This window comes from Typha latifolia, chromosome 4 (assembly GCF_019914945.1).
Source record: "Typha latifolia isolate L0001 chromosome 4, TyphaL0001v2, whole genome shotgun sequence".
Classification (NCBI taxonomy): Eukaryota; Viridiplantae; Streptophyta; class Magnoliopsida; order Poales; family Typhaceae; genus Typha; species Typha latifolia.
Genome location: NC_133089.1, coordinates 15,504,855 through 15,521,563, shown reverse-complemented (window position 1 = coordinate 15,521,563; position 16,709 = coordinate 15,504,855). Strand labels below are relative to the sequence as shown.

At 38.5% G+C, this 16,709-nt stretch overlaps 2 protein-coding genes and 1 pseudogene across 2 annotated transcripts; 1 reads left to right on the top strand and 2 right to left on the bottom strand.

Annotated features, from left to right (window-relative positions):
• Positions 1-1,254: 1,254 nt before the first annotated feature.
• On the bottom strand, positions 1,255-3,229 carry LOC140785627 (3-ketoacyl-CoA synthase 5-like). Its single transcript, XM_073133565.1, has 3 exons — positions 2,172-3,229; positions 1,767-2,023; positions 1,255-1,661 (listed from the first exon to the last, which is right to left on the bottom strand). The coding sequence occupies exons 1-3, from the start codon at positions 3,138-3,140 to the stop codon at positions 1,466-1,468; spliced, it is 1,422 nt and encodes a 473-aa protein (XP_072989666.1). The 5' UTR covers positions 3,141-3,229; the 3' UTR covers positions 1,255-1,465.
• A 5,266-nt stretch (positions 3,230-8,495) lies between these two features.
• LOC140786026 (mitochondrial metalloendopeptidase OMA1-like) lies at positions 8,496-12,844 on the top strand (annotated as a pseudogene).
• A 325-nt stretch (positions 12,845-13,169) lies between these two features.
• On the bottom strand, positions 13,170-15,339 carry LOC140786761 (probable inactive receptor kinase At1g48480). Its single transcript, XM_073135392.1, has 2 exons — positions 13,982-15,339; positions 13,170-13,896 (listed from the first exon to the last, which is right to left on the bottom strand). The coding sequence occupies exons 1-2, from the start codon at positions 15,213-15,215 to the stop codon at positions 13,292-13,294; spliced, it is 1,839 nt and encodes a 612-aa protein (XP_072991493.1). The 5' UTR covers positions 15,216-15,339; the 3' UTR covers positions 13,170-13,291.
• Positions 15,340-16,709: the final 1,370 nt, after the last annotated feature.

Here is a 16,709-nt window from a genome sequence, read left to right as displayed (position 1 = left end):
TTTCAATATATATCAACCGAAAATATTCATATAAAATCTCAATTTTCAAGATGCCGCAATGTAGACATGATCATCGGGCGGGCCGGGCCGGGTCGAGTTCGGGCCGGGCTAGAATAGTCTAACCCGTTACCGCCTGTTGGCCCGTGAGAGATCGGGCTAACCGGTCGGGCCGGGCTGGCCCGACCCAACCCATATTTTAGCTATTTTTAGAATTTTTTTAACTATTAACTTATTTAAAAATATATATATATTTATATTCCTCCATTTTAAAAAATTAAAATAAATTAATTTTTTTTAAATGTGTGCTTAAAATAATGCAAAACGGTATAATACCAAAATATTTTTTACTGTAGCAGTAGTAAAATACTGTAGCATATGGGCAAAGTACTGTAGCAGACGGGCGGGCTTTCGGGCCGGGTTGGGCGGGCAAAGAGCTGGCCCATGCCGCCCATGAGTTGTTCGGGCTCGGGTAAGCCCGGCCCAGACTCGGTTTAGGCCCGGCCGGGCTGGGCCATTAAGGTTTACCGCAATGTCTTGAAGCTCCTGCAACTTGGGAATTAAGGTCACTTCCAATTAATGGCTTGGTGAAGCAAACTCCAACAGCTTGTCATTTAGGAAGCTCCTCGGGTTTGGGCGAAGCTCTCTAGGGATAAGAAAGGGGAAATAACTAAGGACTTGGTTATAAGCCCTTGAATGAAATTGGATATGAAAATACATAGATAATCTAGGTATCTTAGAAATTATTCTTTGTATTTTGATAAAATATATATTTTTTGTTTATATATTTCTGTTTAGAAATGATTAGTTTAAGTTAACTGAGGATTTTATATGAGAATTATAGAATAAAAAAAGAGCGACTAGATTACAAAATTCTTAAAAATAAGGTGTTATTTAAAATTTCCTATTTTTTCTTGAGCTTTTGTTTCTATTATACATAACATCAGCTAACTAAATAGCGAATATTGTATTCCTTTTAAAAATAAACAATTAAATACCCAAAATACCTCTCTTTTGATCTATTTTCTATATTTTTTTACCACAACTTAAAAGAATTATTAATATTTATTCAAGGATGTTAAGAACATTTTACATATATCTTTATTTTAACTCATGTATATAGTAAATGACCATTAAAAAATAACAGGAGGATATTTTCAAGGAGTAAGCAAAATGTATAAGTTAAAAGATAAATATTTATATAGTAGTATGTGAATTTATAATATATAAAAAATTATTTTCCTAGAGAGAGAGAGAGAGAGAGAGAGTAAAATTCTTATTTATCACAAATATAGATACAAAACTGACATGCATGCAACGCCAAATTTAGGGGCATGCGACAGCTTCATTGTAAACTAAGAACATGTACGGAAATTTCTCTCTCTCTCTCTCCCTCTGTTCTTTAATATAATTGCATCAAATTTCTTTCTAAAGAAAAGAAATTTTAAACAACATAGATCATATAGCCTTAGAATTTAAGCACTTCTGGAACTTCCACTGGGTACCTATCTATGCACCCAGACCAAGGCCCTTGGTCCTTTTCAATATTCTTCATGCACTCCCACACCGAGCTATTGCACTTAAATCCACTCCCAAGTCCAAGTTGCCAAACCCTATCCCCCTTCTTCATCCTTCCTTTAGCTTCCATGTAGCTCAACTCGTACCTACAGTTGTTTAGAATATAAATAATTAAAATAATAATATTATTTTTTTTGTCAAAGTTAAAGTTAAATTTTTAGAGTAGTTGGCGAGGAGTTAGTATGGAGTACCAGACTGAGCTGCTGGATGTGTTACCGAAGCGGTGCAACGTCATGCGAGATGCCTCCACCTGCTCCGACGAGAGCCCTAAGTTCATCTGCACCTCATCGATCACTGCTCGGCCGCCGGCGTGCACGCAGATGTGTTCAAATGCCTTCCTGAACTGTGGCACATATATCTTCCACTTAGGGTTAATAAATTTCCTGCCGAGGAGCGTCCCAACGAAGAGCAACTGCTCCCACCATGGAAGAACTAGTTGCCCTAGCACCTGTTAAACATCAAAATTATCGTGTTGTCTATCAGCTTAAGCTTTTAATATGATACCAGAGTTAGCATGAGAATATCATTCTTTATTAGCTTTTAATTTTTTACGTGGTATCATAAGCGAGCGGAAATTTAATTAAGCAAACAAATACCATGAGGTGCTCCTTCAGCGCCTCGCCGGAGATCGGCATGACTTCCTTCGATAGCGATATCCCCAACCTCCCCTCATTATCCTCCATCTGGTAAAGACACTGGTGCGCCTTGTCGTCGGCCCCGGTGTGCGTCCGGACGACGTAGTGGAGACGGTACTTGGCGTCGCCGTGGTGCCGCCCCCGGTTCGACAGGAGCACCGCCACGCCGCCCATGCGGAAGAGGCAGTTAGGTATAAGCATGGACTTCCTAGTCCCGGTGTACCACGCCGGCGACACGACGATCTCCGTCGAGAACACCAGCGCCGTCGACTCGGGTCTCACCCGAAGCACATCCCTAGCGAGCCCGATTGAGATCGGGCTCGCACTACACCCCATTCCGGATAAATTATAGCTACGCACGTCGCTCCCGAGCTTGTATCTATTAATGATCATGGAAGTGAGAGAAGGCACAGGCGCGAAGCTATTGCAGTTAACCACCAGCACGTTGATATCCTTAGGGTTCACTCCAGTCTTACTCAAAAGCTCATCGACTGCGGTGAAGACGATGAGCTCAGCCTCGTCATGCGAGCCCGACAACGAGGTGACAGGAGGGAGGTAGTGAGCGGGAGGAGGGAGAGAGGTCTCCTCGCCGAGTCCCGACCGCTCGAGGACGCGCATCTGGAACTCGGCGAGCTCGTCGCCTAGAATGGTCCTGCTGTGCTCCAAGAACGCGGCGTTCGGAACGCGACACCACTCCGGCGGCTTGAAGCAGGCGTGGTCGATGAGGTAGACGGGCCGCGGCCGGGAGCTGAAGTAGAGGGCGGCGGTGATGAGGAAGAGGAGAGCGGAGAGGAGGAGGTTGGAGGAGCTGAGGTTGGAGAGGAGGAGAGCGGTGAGGAGGAAGGGGAGGAGGCTGTTGAGGATGGAGTGGTAGTTAAGGTTGAGGGGAGGTGAGCTTGAGAAGTTAAGAGCTCGGTTTGGAGTAGCCATGGTTATTAGATATTTAAACTTTCTTTTTCTTTTCTTGTGTCTGATCTCTTTCTAGTCTTTTTTTCCTAAAAAAAGTGTAATTTGAGTTCGGTTCGTGAGATGAAGAGTATTTATAAGAGTAGGAGTTAATGCATTCTCGAGTGATTAGGCGGGCGTTAGCTGTTGGAGAATTATTAATGCAGTTATTAACTAAGGATCGCATATTCCAATTAATTAGACAGATAATTTAACACGTCTCTAGTTTCTATCTCATCCTCTGGCAGTGAAATTGTATAATATTATATCAAATTATTTACTTCTCTCTCCTCTCAGCTTCTACAAACATTTTATATTTACTAATAAAATTTAATTACTATTTAACCCTTTAAAAATATTATTTTAATCATTATCTCTGTCTCTCTTAATTTTTTCACATCTATCTCCTTTAACTTATCCACTCACTATAAAAGATGTTTTCATTATTTACTATACTGATTTGTTATCAAACGTTATAATAATCGACACTGATATAAATTATTTTAGGTTATTCCATCATTAAACCCCACCAAAGTGTACACGAAATTACCTCAACAACTCCCTAAGTTATCAAACCCATCAAGCAAATCAACAATTGAACAACCTTCGTCACGTTTCTCTCCTGCATTCATTACATTGATGTGACAAGGTATTTATTGTCTCGTAGAGAGTAGGGAAATGTAGAATATTCGTCCTGCAATCTTCCACTTATCAAATCTGTCACCCATCAATCTGAAACAATCAAATGTACATCGATGATTAACTAATCAAAACTTCACCAACTAACTAACTGTAGCTGAGTGAGGTGATGGATTTGACTCAAATCCCAAATAATATCGTGATAAAATTATTTATTTATTTGGTGGCTAAACTCGATTCGATTGATGGTTCAGCAATGCGGTTAACTTTAAAGAACAGCTCCGCATCGCAACAGTTTGGAGCACGTCTTAGCGACGTTTGGTTTGGAGCAATTGTTTGGCGATGTATATGACTTGAAACCTAGATTAGGCAGCTAAAAGTTCGGTAAGACTTAAGTGCATTTGTATCTAGGGAGGGTTAACTTTTTATCCGGCCCATATCTAGCCTTCGGGTTTATAAATGACAAAAAAAAAAAACTAATTCAAACTTCAATTGTTAGTCAATATAATTAAAGGAGATAATATAATTAAAGGAGATAAAGACATGACAATATGTATATTAATAAACTAGCATGTTTATGTAATTAGCATGACGTGTGACACTATAATTATAGGCTACCTGCAAATTTATATCATAATTTCCTAGTATGATCCGTGTTGTTTTTTCTTTTCAGAATAAGGGAACCTCTTTAATTTTATTTCCGTTTCTATTTTGCTAGATAATGTCTAATATCAAATAATTAATATATATTAGAAAGATAATAGATACCAAAATGTGCATATGATTGGTCTAAAAGTCTTTTTATAGAAACATTGTTTGGAATAAAGAGACAATTGTGCATGAGGTTTGGTCTGAAAGAGGTGAATGGAGGCTTAAGTATAGAAGAATGCTGACTGAAAGTTTGCTGTTGGAAAAACAATAGATGATCAATTTTGTAAACACCCATTGTACCTAGAGAGGCACGGCTAATAAGAGAGTCAGATGGAGATGGGAAAATAATGGCATTTTCGCTATTAAATCTCTTTATAGATTTCTTAATCATGAAGGTGCTATCTTTAAAAGCTTGCTAATAATTTGGAAACCGAAGATACCTCTGAAAGTTAGAGCTTTTTTGTGATTGGTCCATAATAACAGAGTGTTGACCAGAGATAATTTGCTCAAGAAAACTGGACTCATAGTTCTACTTGTGTTTTTTGTAAAAATGATGAGTCAATAGATCACCTTATTTTGAGATGTAAGTTTGGTGGGAAACTGCTGTAACAGATGATGAAGTTCTAGGGAGTTCCAAGTAAGGTGAAACATGTGAAGAACTAGTTTCCGATGACCAATTTAAAGTTGGGGAGGGAGAGAGAAAAAATAGTGGTATATCTGGTTAAGTGCTATGATGTGTGTAATAACCCAAGTAGGGTTAAAAAAAAATATTATAGGCACGACGCGACCGGCCACACTGTGGCCGGCCTCGTGCCCATGCAAGCAGCTTGCATGGTGGGGCGCCACACGCCCGCAGCCGCTGCCGCAGCCAACCGGCTGCGGCGGGCTCCGGTGCCGCCACTACTCCTCCTCCACCTCCTTCTCTCTCTCTCTCTTTAAATCTCTCTCTCTCTCTCTCTCTCGGCCACCCTCTCACTCTACTCTCTCTCTATACGACACCTTCCCTAGAGCCGCCGTCGCCGCCGGTGAGACCTCTCACTCACCCTCTCTTTCCTTCTCTCTCTCTCTCTCTCTCTCTCTCTCTCTCTCTCTCTCTCTCTCTCTCTCTCTCTCTCTCTCTCTCTCTCTCTCTCACCCGAGGTCGGGCTCATCGGAGCCAAGCCATTGGCTGGCCAGTAGCGGTCGATGCCCTCCCCGCCGGCCCGGGTCCGCACCTCCCTCCCCTCCTCCCTTCTTCTTCTTCCTCTTCTCTTTCTTCTTCTTCTTCTTCTTCTTCTTCTTCTTCTTCTTTCTTTCTTTTTCTTCTCCTTCCTCGGCTCCTGCTCCTTCTTTCTTACATAGTGCTGGGCTCGCACTGATGACAGTTTTTTTTAATTAATTTAATTATTTATTTATCTATCTATTTTATTGATGTTATTTATTTAGGTTTTTCCTTCTTAATTAATACAAATAAATTTAGACATTATTCATTTTAATAATAATACATATTCATCATTATAATTATTGTTAATTATAATTAATTAATGATTAATTAGGTTATAAACTATTACACATAAATATAGGTAATAATTTTATTTATTTATTTACTTATATGTATATTAGATTAATAGATATATTTGTAAATTATAATTATTAGATTTATATTCTAATATTCTTATGATATACATTTTAAGTAATTCTATTAATTTATTATATATTGTTATTTTTGTAACAAATAAAATACTAGGCTTATGTATTTATTTATTATTTTATAAAGTAATTTCTAATTAATCGAGATATACTTATAGTTAAGTTTTCATTTATATTTATATTTATATCTGTAATTAAAATTTAGCTAGTTATAAAGATAAGTAGAAATTCTAAAACCTTCTAAATGATCATATATTATATGAACGGATTTTAATTAGATAAATGACTAACATCATACTACTTAAATAATTTTAGATTTCGACCCCCTGTTCAATACCCCGTGGATTTAACTATCGAGGCTTGATCATTGTCGTAGCAACGTGAACGAGTGGTTGTTTGGTATTTGCAGTGGTGGTGAGTAGTCTTATCCCATAGACGCATTTCTCAAATTATATTATATTATATATTATGTACATGTATGTTTTGGCCTCCAACGTGATTATATGACTTTATCTAGATATGATTACAATCGAGCATATTTTATCATGCATCTAATTAGGCTGATCTTGGATATGAGCATGATGATGATAAATAGAGATAATGAGAGATGATTATACTGTTATAATGTTATGTCCAGTTGATCTATAGCATAAGTATGCATGTAATAGATTAGCATGAGTATGCATGTGTTGACTACATGGTTGGGGACTACATTGCATTATTTTTCTCTTAACTCCTGTTTCACTTAAATTTCTATTATGCATTGACTTATTATCGTACTGAATATATACATATGATCTGTCATTTAGAAGAAAAACATGAAATGTGATTGATATGATAGTTGATAGAAAGCGTGAGAATACCCGAGTGGGCGCGAGGGTTAGGGCGTGCCTGGAGATGATTGATCGCTCGACATAGTCGCGATCTTGTTGGCCTTACGTCTGAGGTCGTTAGTCTATGTGCGCAGCAGACATTCGAACACATGCCGTTCGCCAGGGCATATGTAGCGAGTTATCATCACGAGGTTTCTATCAACTATGTGGGTGCCCGGTCTGGATAAATATTGATACCCTAGCGGGTGATGGAGTATGGTTATATCTGAGATACTCTTATGGGTGGCGGAGTATGATCTGAGCCTTTAGACATGATGTGAGATCGGGTACCAGGTGGTGACTGTGCACAGTGGTCTAGTATGATGATATTATACCGAGATGTCGGTGATGATCGTGATATTGAGAAATGCATATGATTTTATTATCATCGATTATCTTGATTATTGAGTGGTCAATATACCTCATATATTATTACATTTGATCTCATAGCATCGTCATGATTGGCATGCACCATGTGTCATATTTGAGAGAGAGTTATGATAATCATATGATGTGGTGACATATTTATTCAGTGTCGAGGATTATGTATTTTTATCAGTTATGACATGTTATCTATTTTTAACTTATATGTCATTGAGGATGCATTCATATACTCATCCATGACATAATGTTCTTTCTGATTCATATTATCCAGTACATTATTTTCTCTTTGTTCGGCTTCACTGATTCAGGGTAAGGTCTATTCACTGAGCCTTTAGCTTATGACTCTCCTTGTTTTCTCATTTTCATCAACCTAGGTGAACGAGTGGGGCAGGATATTCTCTCAGAAGCCTTATTGGTGAGTAAGGAGTAGAGTGTGGTTAGTGTTATAAGCTAGATAAGTTATCTTGTCTGATGTATTAGTGGACGTCCTCCAAAGTGTGTATGTATCATTGTCTTATATTTTAACAAGTGACTTTGTACTTGTATAATTATGTATATATATACTACCGTTGTGTATATGTAGTTATGAAAAACTCTTGATGATGTGTTGTGGCATATGTGGGGCCCAAGTAGGGTTATTTGTATGCTGTTGATAGTTAGACTTGAGTTATTCTTAGTTTAGATGTTGTGGATAAAATTATGATGTTGATACAGGTTTATGTGGTTGTCAGTAACTGTTCAAATGATCAAGTGCTATGTATGTGCCATGTAGGCTCGTACCGTGCACGTGTGGATAAAATTATGATAATGATACAAGTTTATGTGTTTATCAGTAACTGACCAAATGATCAGGTGCCATGTAGGCTCGTGCCGTGCACGTGTTTAGAGTTTGGGTGTTATAACGTGGACTCTGTAGTTAAAACAAAATAATATAATTTTTAATAACTATGCCACATTTTGTGAAGCTTTCGGACATAAAGTGACCTCTTTGTTTATCTGCTGGGCAGAGATTCAAGGAGAGGAGGCGGCGAAACGAGTGCGTCGTTTGACGGATGCTTACTCGCTGAACGAGGTGGTTGAGTTGGAGGAAGATCGAAGCTGATGCTGTAGAGTTTTATTTTGACTACTTTCTTCAATGCTTGGAAAAACAAAAGATGTGTAATTGATGTTAAACAGTCTGTTTGTTGACTGTGTAGCTGATATTTGTGTTGGTCAGGTAGCAGTATGGTAGTAGCTTAGAGTTAGTATGGTTGTTTTTGGTAGAAACATGATTATTTTGGTTTTTCTGACTTTGCTGCTTGTAAGGCTTTAGAGTCAAATGTTGTTAGAGGTTGTATTCACATGTTTTTGGGGGACTAGGTGACTAATTGTGTCACTAATTAAGTTTCAATACAAACAAAAGTTGCCCCCTGTTTGTCAAAAAAAAAAAAGGGTCTTTTTATAATAATATTTTTAATAGCTGGAACATTTATGAGCTTAGAATCATGTGATGTAAAAAATTTCTTATTTAAAATATAAAATACTCCCTTATTTATCAAAATATCTCAAACTTAAAACAAAAGGAAAGTGTTACATTATAAAAATTATAATTAGTAGATAAAGTTACATTAATTCGGCCGGTGGATTCAACTCCCTTTCTTTTTTATCCTTCTTGCTCACCGGCTATGTTATCTTAAGTTATCTAATAAGAGTTTAGATTGCTTCTTAGGTGAATTACATAAGTGATTGTTATACCATATATCTTTCAAATTTACGTCTGACTTCTTCTTGGTTTTGATAGGATGTTAAAAAGGCACTCATTAGATTCACGTATATATCTTGACAGGAATATGGTTTGAAAATAAAACCAAACAAAAAATGTGAACGGTGGTGATTTACAATATGACGAATAGAGGCCAGTGTACTCGATTTACGTACTATATAATCTTTGATCATTACAACATAGATCTCCATCCGCCATTGAATGCAAGAAGAAGATTAGTCAGCCATGAGCAAAGACTGCCAAACCACCAAAGTTAATGGCGATTACAACGTACGTGATCCTCTGAACCAGAAAATTGTCTCTCTACCAACGTCTTCGTTCCATTCACTTCTGATGTATATTTGACATGAACGTTTACATATTCACACACGTTTGGTGAACTAATTAAGTTTAGCTTAGACTAGTCTCATAAGATGTAACTCTCATTTGCTTACTAAGTAATTGGATTGGATTCTTGTTCTCAAAATAATGAAAAAAGAAAAAAGAAAAAAAAAAAAGGAGGAGGGTAAGAGAGTTTTCTTTATACACAGTAAGGATTTGCTACTAAGAGGGTTTATTGTAGACAGTCTTCTTATGATCCTACGAGGGTTTATTGCGATAATTTTCTTTGATAACCCTATGTTTCTTCTCTCTGAGCAGAAAATATTTTTTATATAAATTTGGCTTTGTAGCTCTCATTGTACTCAATGTTTCAATTACATCTCTTTCATCATTTATATTATTGTGATATCTATGATGCGTGACAAGGAAAACTCATTTCCATACAACACACGTCTATTATTTTACCATTTTATAACCCTATGTTTCTTCTCTCTGAGCAGAAAATATTTTTTTATATAAATTTAGCTTTGTAGCTCTCATTGTACTCAATGTTTCAATTACATGTCTTTCATCATTTATGTTATTGTGATATCTATGATGCGTGACAAGGAAAACTCATTTCCAACATAATAAGTTTGTCTCCAAATAGATGGATAGTTACTAGAAAAACACGTCTATTATTTTACCATACACACGTTCGACAACTATAAATTGAGATTTAAAAGGCAAATGCTATTAATTAGAAGAAAATGACATAAATATCTATTGGTTAGCTAGTTTAAAGGATATTCATACAAACGATAAAAGTGTGATTTAAGGAAGTTACATATAATTCTCACTAAAAATTATTTTTTAAACTCATTTACATTAGCTACTACGATTAAGTTTTAACAAAATATTTCTAATAAATTATTATTAAACTTAACAAACAAACATACGTAGATCATTAAAATACCCATCTTTTTTTTTTTAAGTTTAGTGTAAATATTTGTCAACAAGTTTCACAGATATTTTTATTGTACTATGACATTAGATAAAAACTATTAGAAGTTTCTAAACAATTGTAGATAATATTTATGCAAGGCAAAGTAAATTTTTTTGTGGAAATTTGCATATAATATCCTATATTTTAATGAAATTTTAGTTTAGACTATTTTTTACTATTTACAAATTGGGTCCTACGATATAGCGGATACGTGCAGAAAGCACTTTGAGCTAGATTTGAACTAACACCTTCTAAACAGATGAGAATATTTTGTTAATTTTTTAAAGTAATAATTAAAATACCCTTACTATAATTTAGATAAGTATAACTTAGTTGAGAGTATTTCTATAATGTATGGTTAACTTAAACTAGAGGTTTAGTTAAGTTTAATTAACACGTCTAATAATAGGGTATTTCCCGTACATATTTGCTAAATTATAGAGCTTGATATATAAATAGTAAAAAATTACAAATCTATCTATTAATCTAATATACATATAAGTTAATAAATAAATATAAGTATTACCTATATTTATGTGTAATAGTTTATAACCTAATTAATCATTAATTAATTATAATTAATAATATTCATAATGATGAATATGTATTATTATTAAAATGAATAATGTCTAAATCTATTTGTATTAATTAAAAAGGAAAAACCTAAATAAATAACATCAATAAAATAGATAAATAAATAAATTAATTAATTAAAAAAAACTATCATCAGGGCTCGGCCCAGCACTGCCTGTTATAGTGCTGGGTCGAACCCAGTACTGTGCAAGAAAGGAGCAAGAGCCGAGGAAGGAGAAGAAATATTAGACTCCAATGGGGCTCTAAACCTAACTCTAAATTTACTCTAATGGGGCTCTAAACCTAGCTCCAAATTTGGAGCCGGGCTCCATTTGTCATTTCAACTTTTTAAAAATGACAAAATTGCCCACTAATTATTATATTCAATAATTTTAATTCCATTTGTATCTTTTATTAAATAATTTAGTTAGTTAAACTGAGTATATAATTAGTTTTACTAATCAATTTTTAACAAAAATAATACCATTGGAAAGGTCTCATCGAGACCTTTAAAATGAGTCTAATATTAAATTATTTTTGAGTTAATTTAAATTTTTTATTTTTTATTATTTATAAAAATGAGTATAATATTAAATTATTTTTAAGTTAATTTAAATTTTACCATAATATTAAATATCTATTGCTTTTATTATGTTTGGTTAATTTTTGCTTATTTTATGTAATGTAATTTTGATATTTTTAATTAATGACATGTAATGCTTATTTCGATGTTTATTTCGTGTAATGTAATTTTGATGCGTTTAATTAAAAAATTAGTAATTTAAAATTATTTCTGAAACTATTGAATATTAGTCTTATTTTAAAGATCTCTATGAGAGTTTTCTAATCATATATTTTTTATTAAAAAATAATAACGCTAAGATGATCTATTAAGTAATTTAAAATAGTTAATATAATAATATATATTATATTATTATTTTAATATATATGAAGCCCGCTGCGTTGTAGTGACCGGGCTCTTGCTCCAATCGAACAGAGGAGCTGAGGTGGATACGTGCAGATGACGTGCTTGATAATATGTGGGTTAGGAAAAGCCGCGAAAAGGGCGAAGCTCCACGAAAGCAAGCGACGTCCCGGCACTTTGACGGCACAACTGGGAGGTCCTCGTGGAGCGAGACGGCGCCGTGAATGCCTTCTGCCTTCCTGGCGGGATGATTGTGTTATTTACGAGGTTGCTCGACCATTTCCATACCGCCACGGAGATCGCCACGGTGTTCGGCCATGAGGTAACTCTTATCCTTGACGTTCAATTTCCTGTTGGAGGAATGGCTGAGAAAGTTGTGGTTTTGGGATCTCCTTGTAGGTTGGGCATGCCATTGCTCGGCATGTCGCAGAGATGATCACGAAGAATTTGTGGTTCACGGTGGTGCAGTTGGTCGCTCTGCAATTTGTTTTTCACGCCGGATGTCATCAGCGTAATGTCGAATCTTCTACTTAGACTTCCATTCTCGCGCAGGTGTTCCTTTCCAATGGTAATACAAACTTTTGTCACTCATAATGGATTTGGTAAAAGCTAAGCTTGACAGACTTTTGTCACTCAAATAAGTTACTCTTGCTTCTCTGTGCAAACTACTTGTAAAGTCGGAGTAATCACAAACTTATGACTCGCTCTGCATGGGGTTAGGATGGAAATGGAGGCAGATCACATTGGGCTTCTGCTGCTTGCCTCTGCTGGATATGATCCCTGAGTGGCGTCCACTGGTTTATTAGAAACTGGGAAAATGACCATCTCTCGACTCATCCGTCGAGCAAGAAGAGCGCTCAGTTGTTAGCTCGAGCCGAAGTCATGGATGAAGCGCTAGAAATTTACAGAGAATCTATTGCCGGTCGCGGAGTCGTGGGCTTCCTCTAGATTCCCCAGTGCTTTGGTTTATCGTTAAAAATATATACAAAAATGTTATGGTGAATTTGTAGAGGTTGTGTAGCAAAGAGTGCTAACTTGAAATGGTAAGGTCTTTACCTGATTGTGAATTAGGCTCTGAAATTATTATACGCATAATTTTATTGATAAATAACTCTTTAAATTCTTATGATTATGGAATTCTGAGGTTTTCTAATGTAATAATCTCAAGATACTTTAATGGGATAGTATCAATGTCCTCGTGCTTTACTAGGAAAAAGACAATAAACAGATAAGAAAGCGGCAAATAAAAATAGATCAAACCATGCCAACAATCTTAATCAAGAGAGCTCAACTAGAATTATCCACTTCAAGTACTACAAGAATAATTTAAGCACCAAAGAAGACAAAACCCCCTACTAGTTTACCCTTCAAAATAGATAAATGTACGCAGGAACACTAAACAACTCTACTATTAGGCGGCGCCTCCGGTGACACTGACGTCGATGTGCTGATCTCCTCGATCCGAACCACCACCTCAGCCATCGTCGGTCGCCTCTCCGGATGCGAGGCAGCACAATCCAGTGCAAGCTGCAGCAGCTGCACCATCTCTTGCTCTACACTCTGGTTTCTCAGGAGTTCCACATCAAACACCTCAGCGGTCCACTCCTCCCTTACTACCGACTGCACCCACCTCGGCAAATCAACGCCCTCATCGCTGCCGACCGTGTGTGCCGGTGCTTTGCCAGTAAGCAACTCGAGTAGCAGAACTCCGAAACTAAACACATCGGCCTTCTGGGACACGTTTCGAGCGTCTGTAACCTCCGGGGCGCGGTAGCCCGCGGAGCGAAGTGATATGACAGCAGCGCCGGAGAGGTGCGCGAGGCCATGATCGGAAATCCGTGCCTCGTAGGATCTCGAAAGTAGCACGTTAGAGGAGCTAATGTTGCCGTGAGAAGCTTTTGGGTTTGTCGAATGGATGTATTCGATGCCGCGGGCGGCGGCGAGGGCGATGCTTGATCTCGACTCCCAGTCAAGTGCAGTATGTCCAGATCCTGTGCTACCTATACAATTTATAACAGCGACATTTCAACAAACATATAGACAGCATATCAGTCTATAATACGACAAGAAGAGGAGAAGCCATACCATGGAGTAGAGATGAGAGGCTTCCCATGGACATGAACTCGAAGACGAGAAGCTTCTCGTCCTTGTTGCAGTAGTAAGCTTGGAGGGGCACTATGTTGGGATGAGCCATGGCTCCAATGGCGGAGATCTTCTCTACAAACTCCTTATCCGGAAGATTGACGTCCTTGAGCCGCTTCACCGCCACCACTGCTCCCATCTCGAGCACGGCCTTGTACGTAGTACCAAACGTCCCCTTCCCCAATACCTCCGCCGATGCCTTGAGGAGATCTTCCAGATCGTAAACCTTAGAAACCCTCGCCATGAACACCAGGTTCTTCCCGCCTCCCGGCGCAGCCGACGGCGGCGGCTTTGTCTTCCCCAACACCTTTGAGGATTCCTTATCGCTAAGCGCTATCTCCGCCTCCACCGGCGACTTCTTCGGTCCGTCGAACTTTCTCCTGCAGAGGAGAAAGAGGACGAGTAGGATCAACAGCCCTAGGGCGGATCCGATTGCGATCCCGGCGACTGCGCTGTCGGAGAGCTTCTTTCTCGACGATGGGGGTAAATCCGGCGCCGGTGAGATCTCATCGGGGCAGGGTCCGAGGGGCCCGCCGCAGAGCGGCATGCCGAGGAACGCTGACGCCGGCATCGAGCGGAGCGACGCCGGCACCGAACCGTTGAGCTGGTTGAAAGAGACGTTGAAGAAGTCGAGGGAGATGAAGTTGAGACCGGGGATCTCGCCGGTGAGCCGGTTGTTCTCGAGGTAGAGCGTCCGGAGCCTGGTCAGCTTCGCGAACTCCGGCGAGATCCCACCGGAGAATCGGTTTCTCGCGAGGTTGAGCCGAACGAGGAGCGGGAGGGAGAAGATCGCCGGCGGGATCTCGCCTGAGAGGAGATTATCTTGGAGGTAAAGACTGCGGAGCTGCGCTAAGGCGGCGATGTCGGCAGGGAGGGGACCGGAGAGGGAGTTGATGCGGAGGGAGAGTGTGCGGAGAGCCGTCAGGTTCCCTAGTGTTCCGGCTGGGATCTCGCCGGCGAGGGTATAGCTAGGGAGATGGAGCTCGGTGACGCGGCCGCCAAAACATTCTACACCGGGCCACGAGCACGGCGGCGAAGAGGTGTCCCACCGCACCGCGTGACCCACGGCATCGCGGAACGCGAGAAGAGCGGCGCGGTCGGAGGCGAGGTCCGGTGCTGCCCCGCCGATAAGAGAGAGGAGGAATAGTACGAGGAAAGTGAGCGGCTGTGACTCCATCGGCCGGTGATCAAATGCTATTTGCGGCTAAACCAGAGAGAGTAGTTCGTTATCGCACTTCTTTAGGGAGAGGCAGAGGGAGAGATGAGGAAAGAGTAGTTGTTTTGGAGGCATTAAAAACCAAGCGCTAATAACTTTTGAGAAAGAAACAGAAAAGGAGGGAAGGTTTATGGGAATTAATTACTATTCATGACTTCATCCGTTGGGATGGGTACTACTCGCTGCTAACGAACTCAATACATTCCCTTTTGCGTCCGATAGCGCCAAAAAAAAAAAAAAAAAAAAAAAAAAAAAAAAAAAAAAAAAGAGGAATAAGCTTGAACTTAGCTCTTGCTATCTAACCCCAAATTAAAAAGATATTTAGTGATATTAGTACAAAGTTTGTTTCAAAATAAGAGTTTCAGTATGTTTTCTGGATTAAAAAATATATATATACAAAAAAGTTGTGAAATGTGCCCACGTAAGCATGAAACCTCTAGAAGGTTGTCCAGGAAAAGAACATGGTCGTTAAATTCCGTGCAGGCCATGTGGCGTGACAGTTAACTACTTGCTGCCCCACGACTAAATCTTTGGCTGCGTTCCGTTTTGACTTTTCTAGATCTCACGGTGGGGCGACGATAGATATTGATAACAGATCTCTTTTACAGCTCGGATCTCATGTACCTCTAAATAATAACATCATCCATGTGAACCACAATGTTATACAAGCTTTATTCCTTAACCTCTTCTTTGACACTATTTAAAAGGAACATAGTGTTCTGATTCTGGTTAATTAGGCAGGTTTTGTAGATCAAATTAAAATTTGACCAAACTTTGCATGTTTAAATCTAAAATGTGACAGGGTAGCAAGAGATCTTAAGAAATAGGGATATATTATATATAGCATTGCTTAAGAGAATATGCACAGGTGTGGAGATATGATAACACCATTATTGTTTGTTGATCATTTTGTACCAAACTTACCAGTTATATTATAACTCTCTGTTAGTTGCCAAAAGACTCCCAAGAACAATTTTATTATTTTTATTTTTCTACCACTTGGCTACCAACAATGAGTTCTTGAGCAATAATGTGGTGAATAAATAATTATTCTTCAACAGCTTGGAAAACAGAGTTGGGAAACCAACATCCATATCGCACTAAAAAGAAAGAGAATTTTGATTATTTGCCACTGCTGTGCATATGCCAATGCCGACACCCAATCCAGAGAATCTAGCCATAGCAGCAGGACCCCGTAGGCAAAGATTAAGAAAATTAATTGAGATTAATGGGAACAAGAATTTGATTTGATTTGTGAAAAGAAGAGAAAGATCAAAGTAAAGCTGGAAAAGATGGGAACTCGGAGCAGTTAAAGAACAGGAGAAGAGCTGTTCAAAAGTATAAAGAGCAAAAGAATTAAAGGGAAGTCATTACACTTGGTCACTTAGACTGCACTGCTTTTGCTATTGAAGCCCATTTGAACATATTACAGTTTACATCTTTACTAATTTATAT

What these genes read in the sequence shown, in the direction of transcription:
- LOC140785627 (XM_073133565.1), bottom strand. Translation starts at nt 3,140, where the DNA reads ATGGCTACTCCAAACCGAGCTCTTAACTTCTCAAGCTCACCTCCCCTC. An exon ending in CGCTGAAGGAGCACCTCATG is followed by an intron (nt 2,024 to 2,171) that starts GTATTTGTTTGC and finishes GATGTTTAACAG; the next exon opens with GTGCTAGGGCAACTAGTTCT. An exon ending in ACATCCAGCAGCTCAGTCTG is followed by an intron (nt 1,662 to 1,766) that starts GTACTCCATACT and finishes AAACAACTGTAG; the next exon opens with GTACGAGTTGAGCTACATGG.
- LOC140786761 (XM_073135392.1), bottom strand. Translation starts at nt 15,215, where the DNA reads ATGGAGTCACAGCCGCTCACTTTCCTCGTACTATTCCTCCTCTCTCTT. An exon ending in CCTCTCATCTCTACTCCATG is followed by an intron (nt 13,897 to 13,981) that starts GTATGGCTTCTC and finishes TAAATTGTATAG; the next exon opens with GTAGCACAGGATCTGGACAT.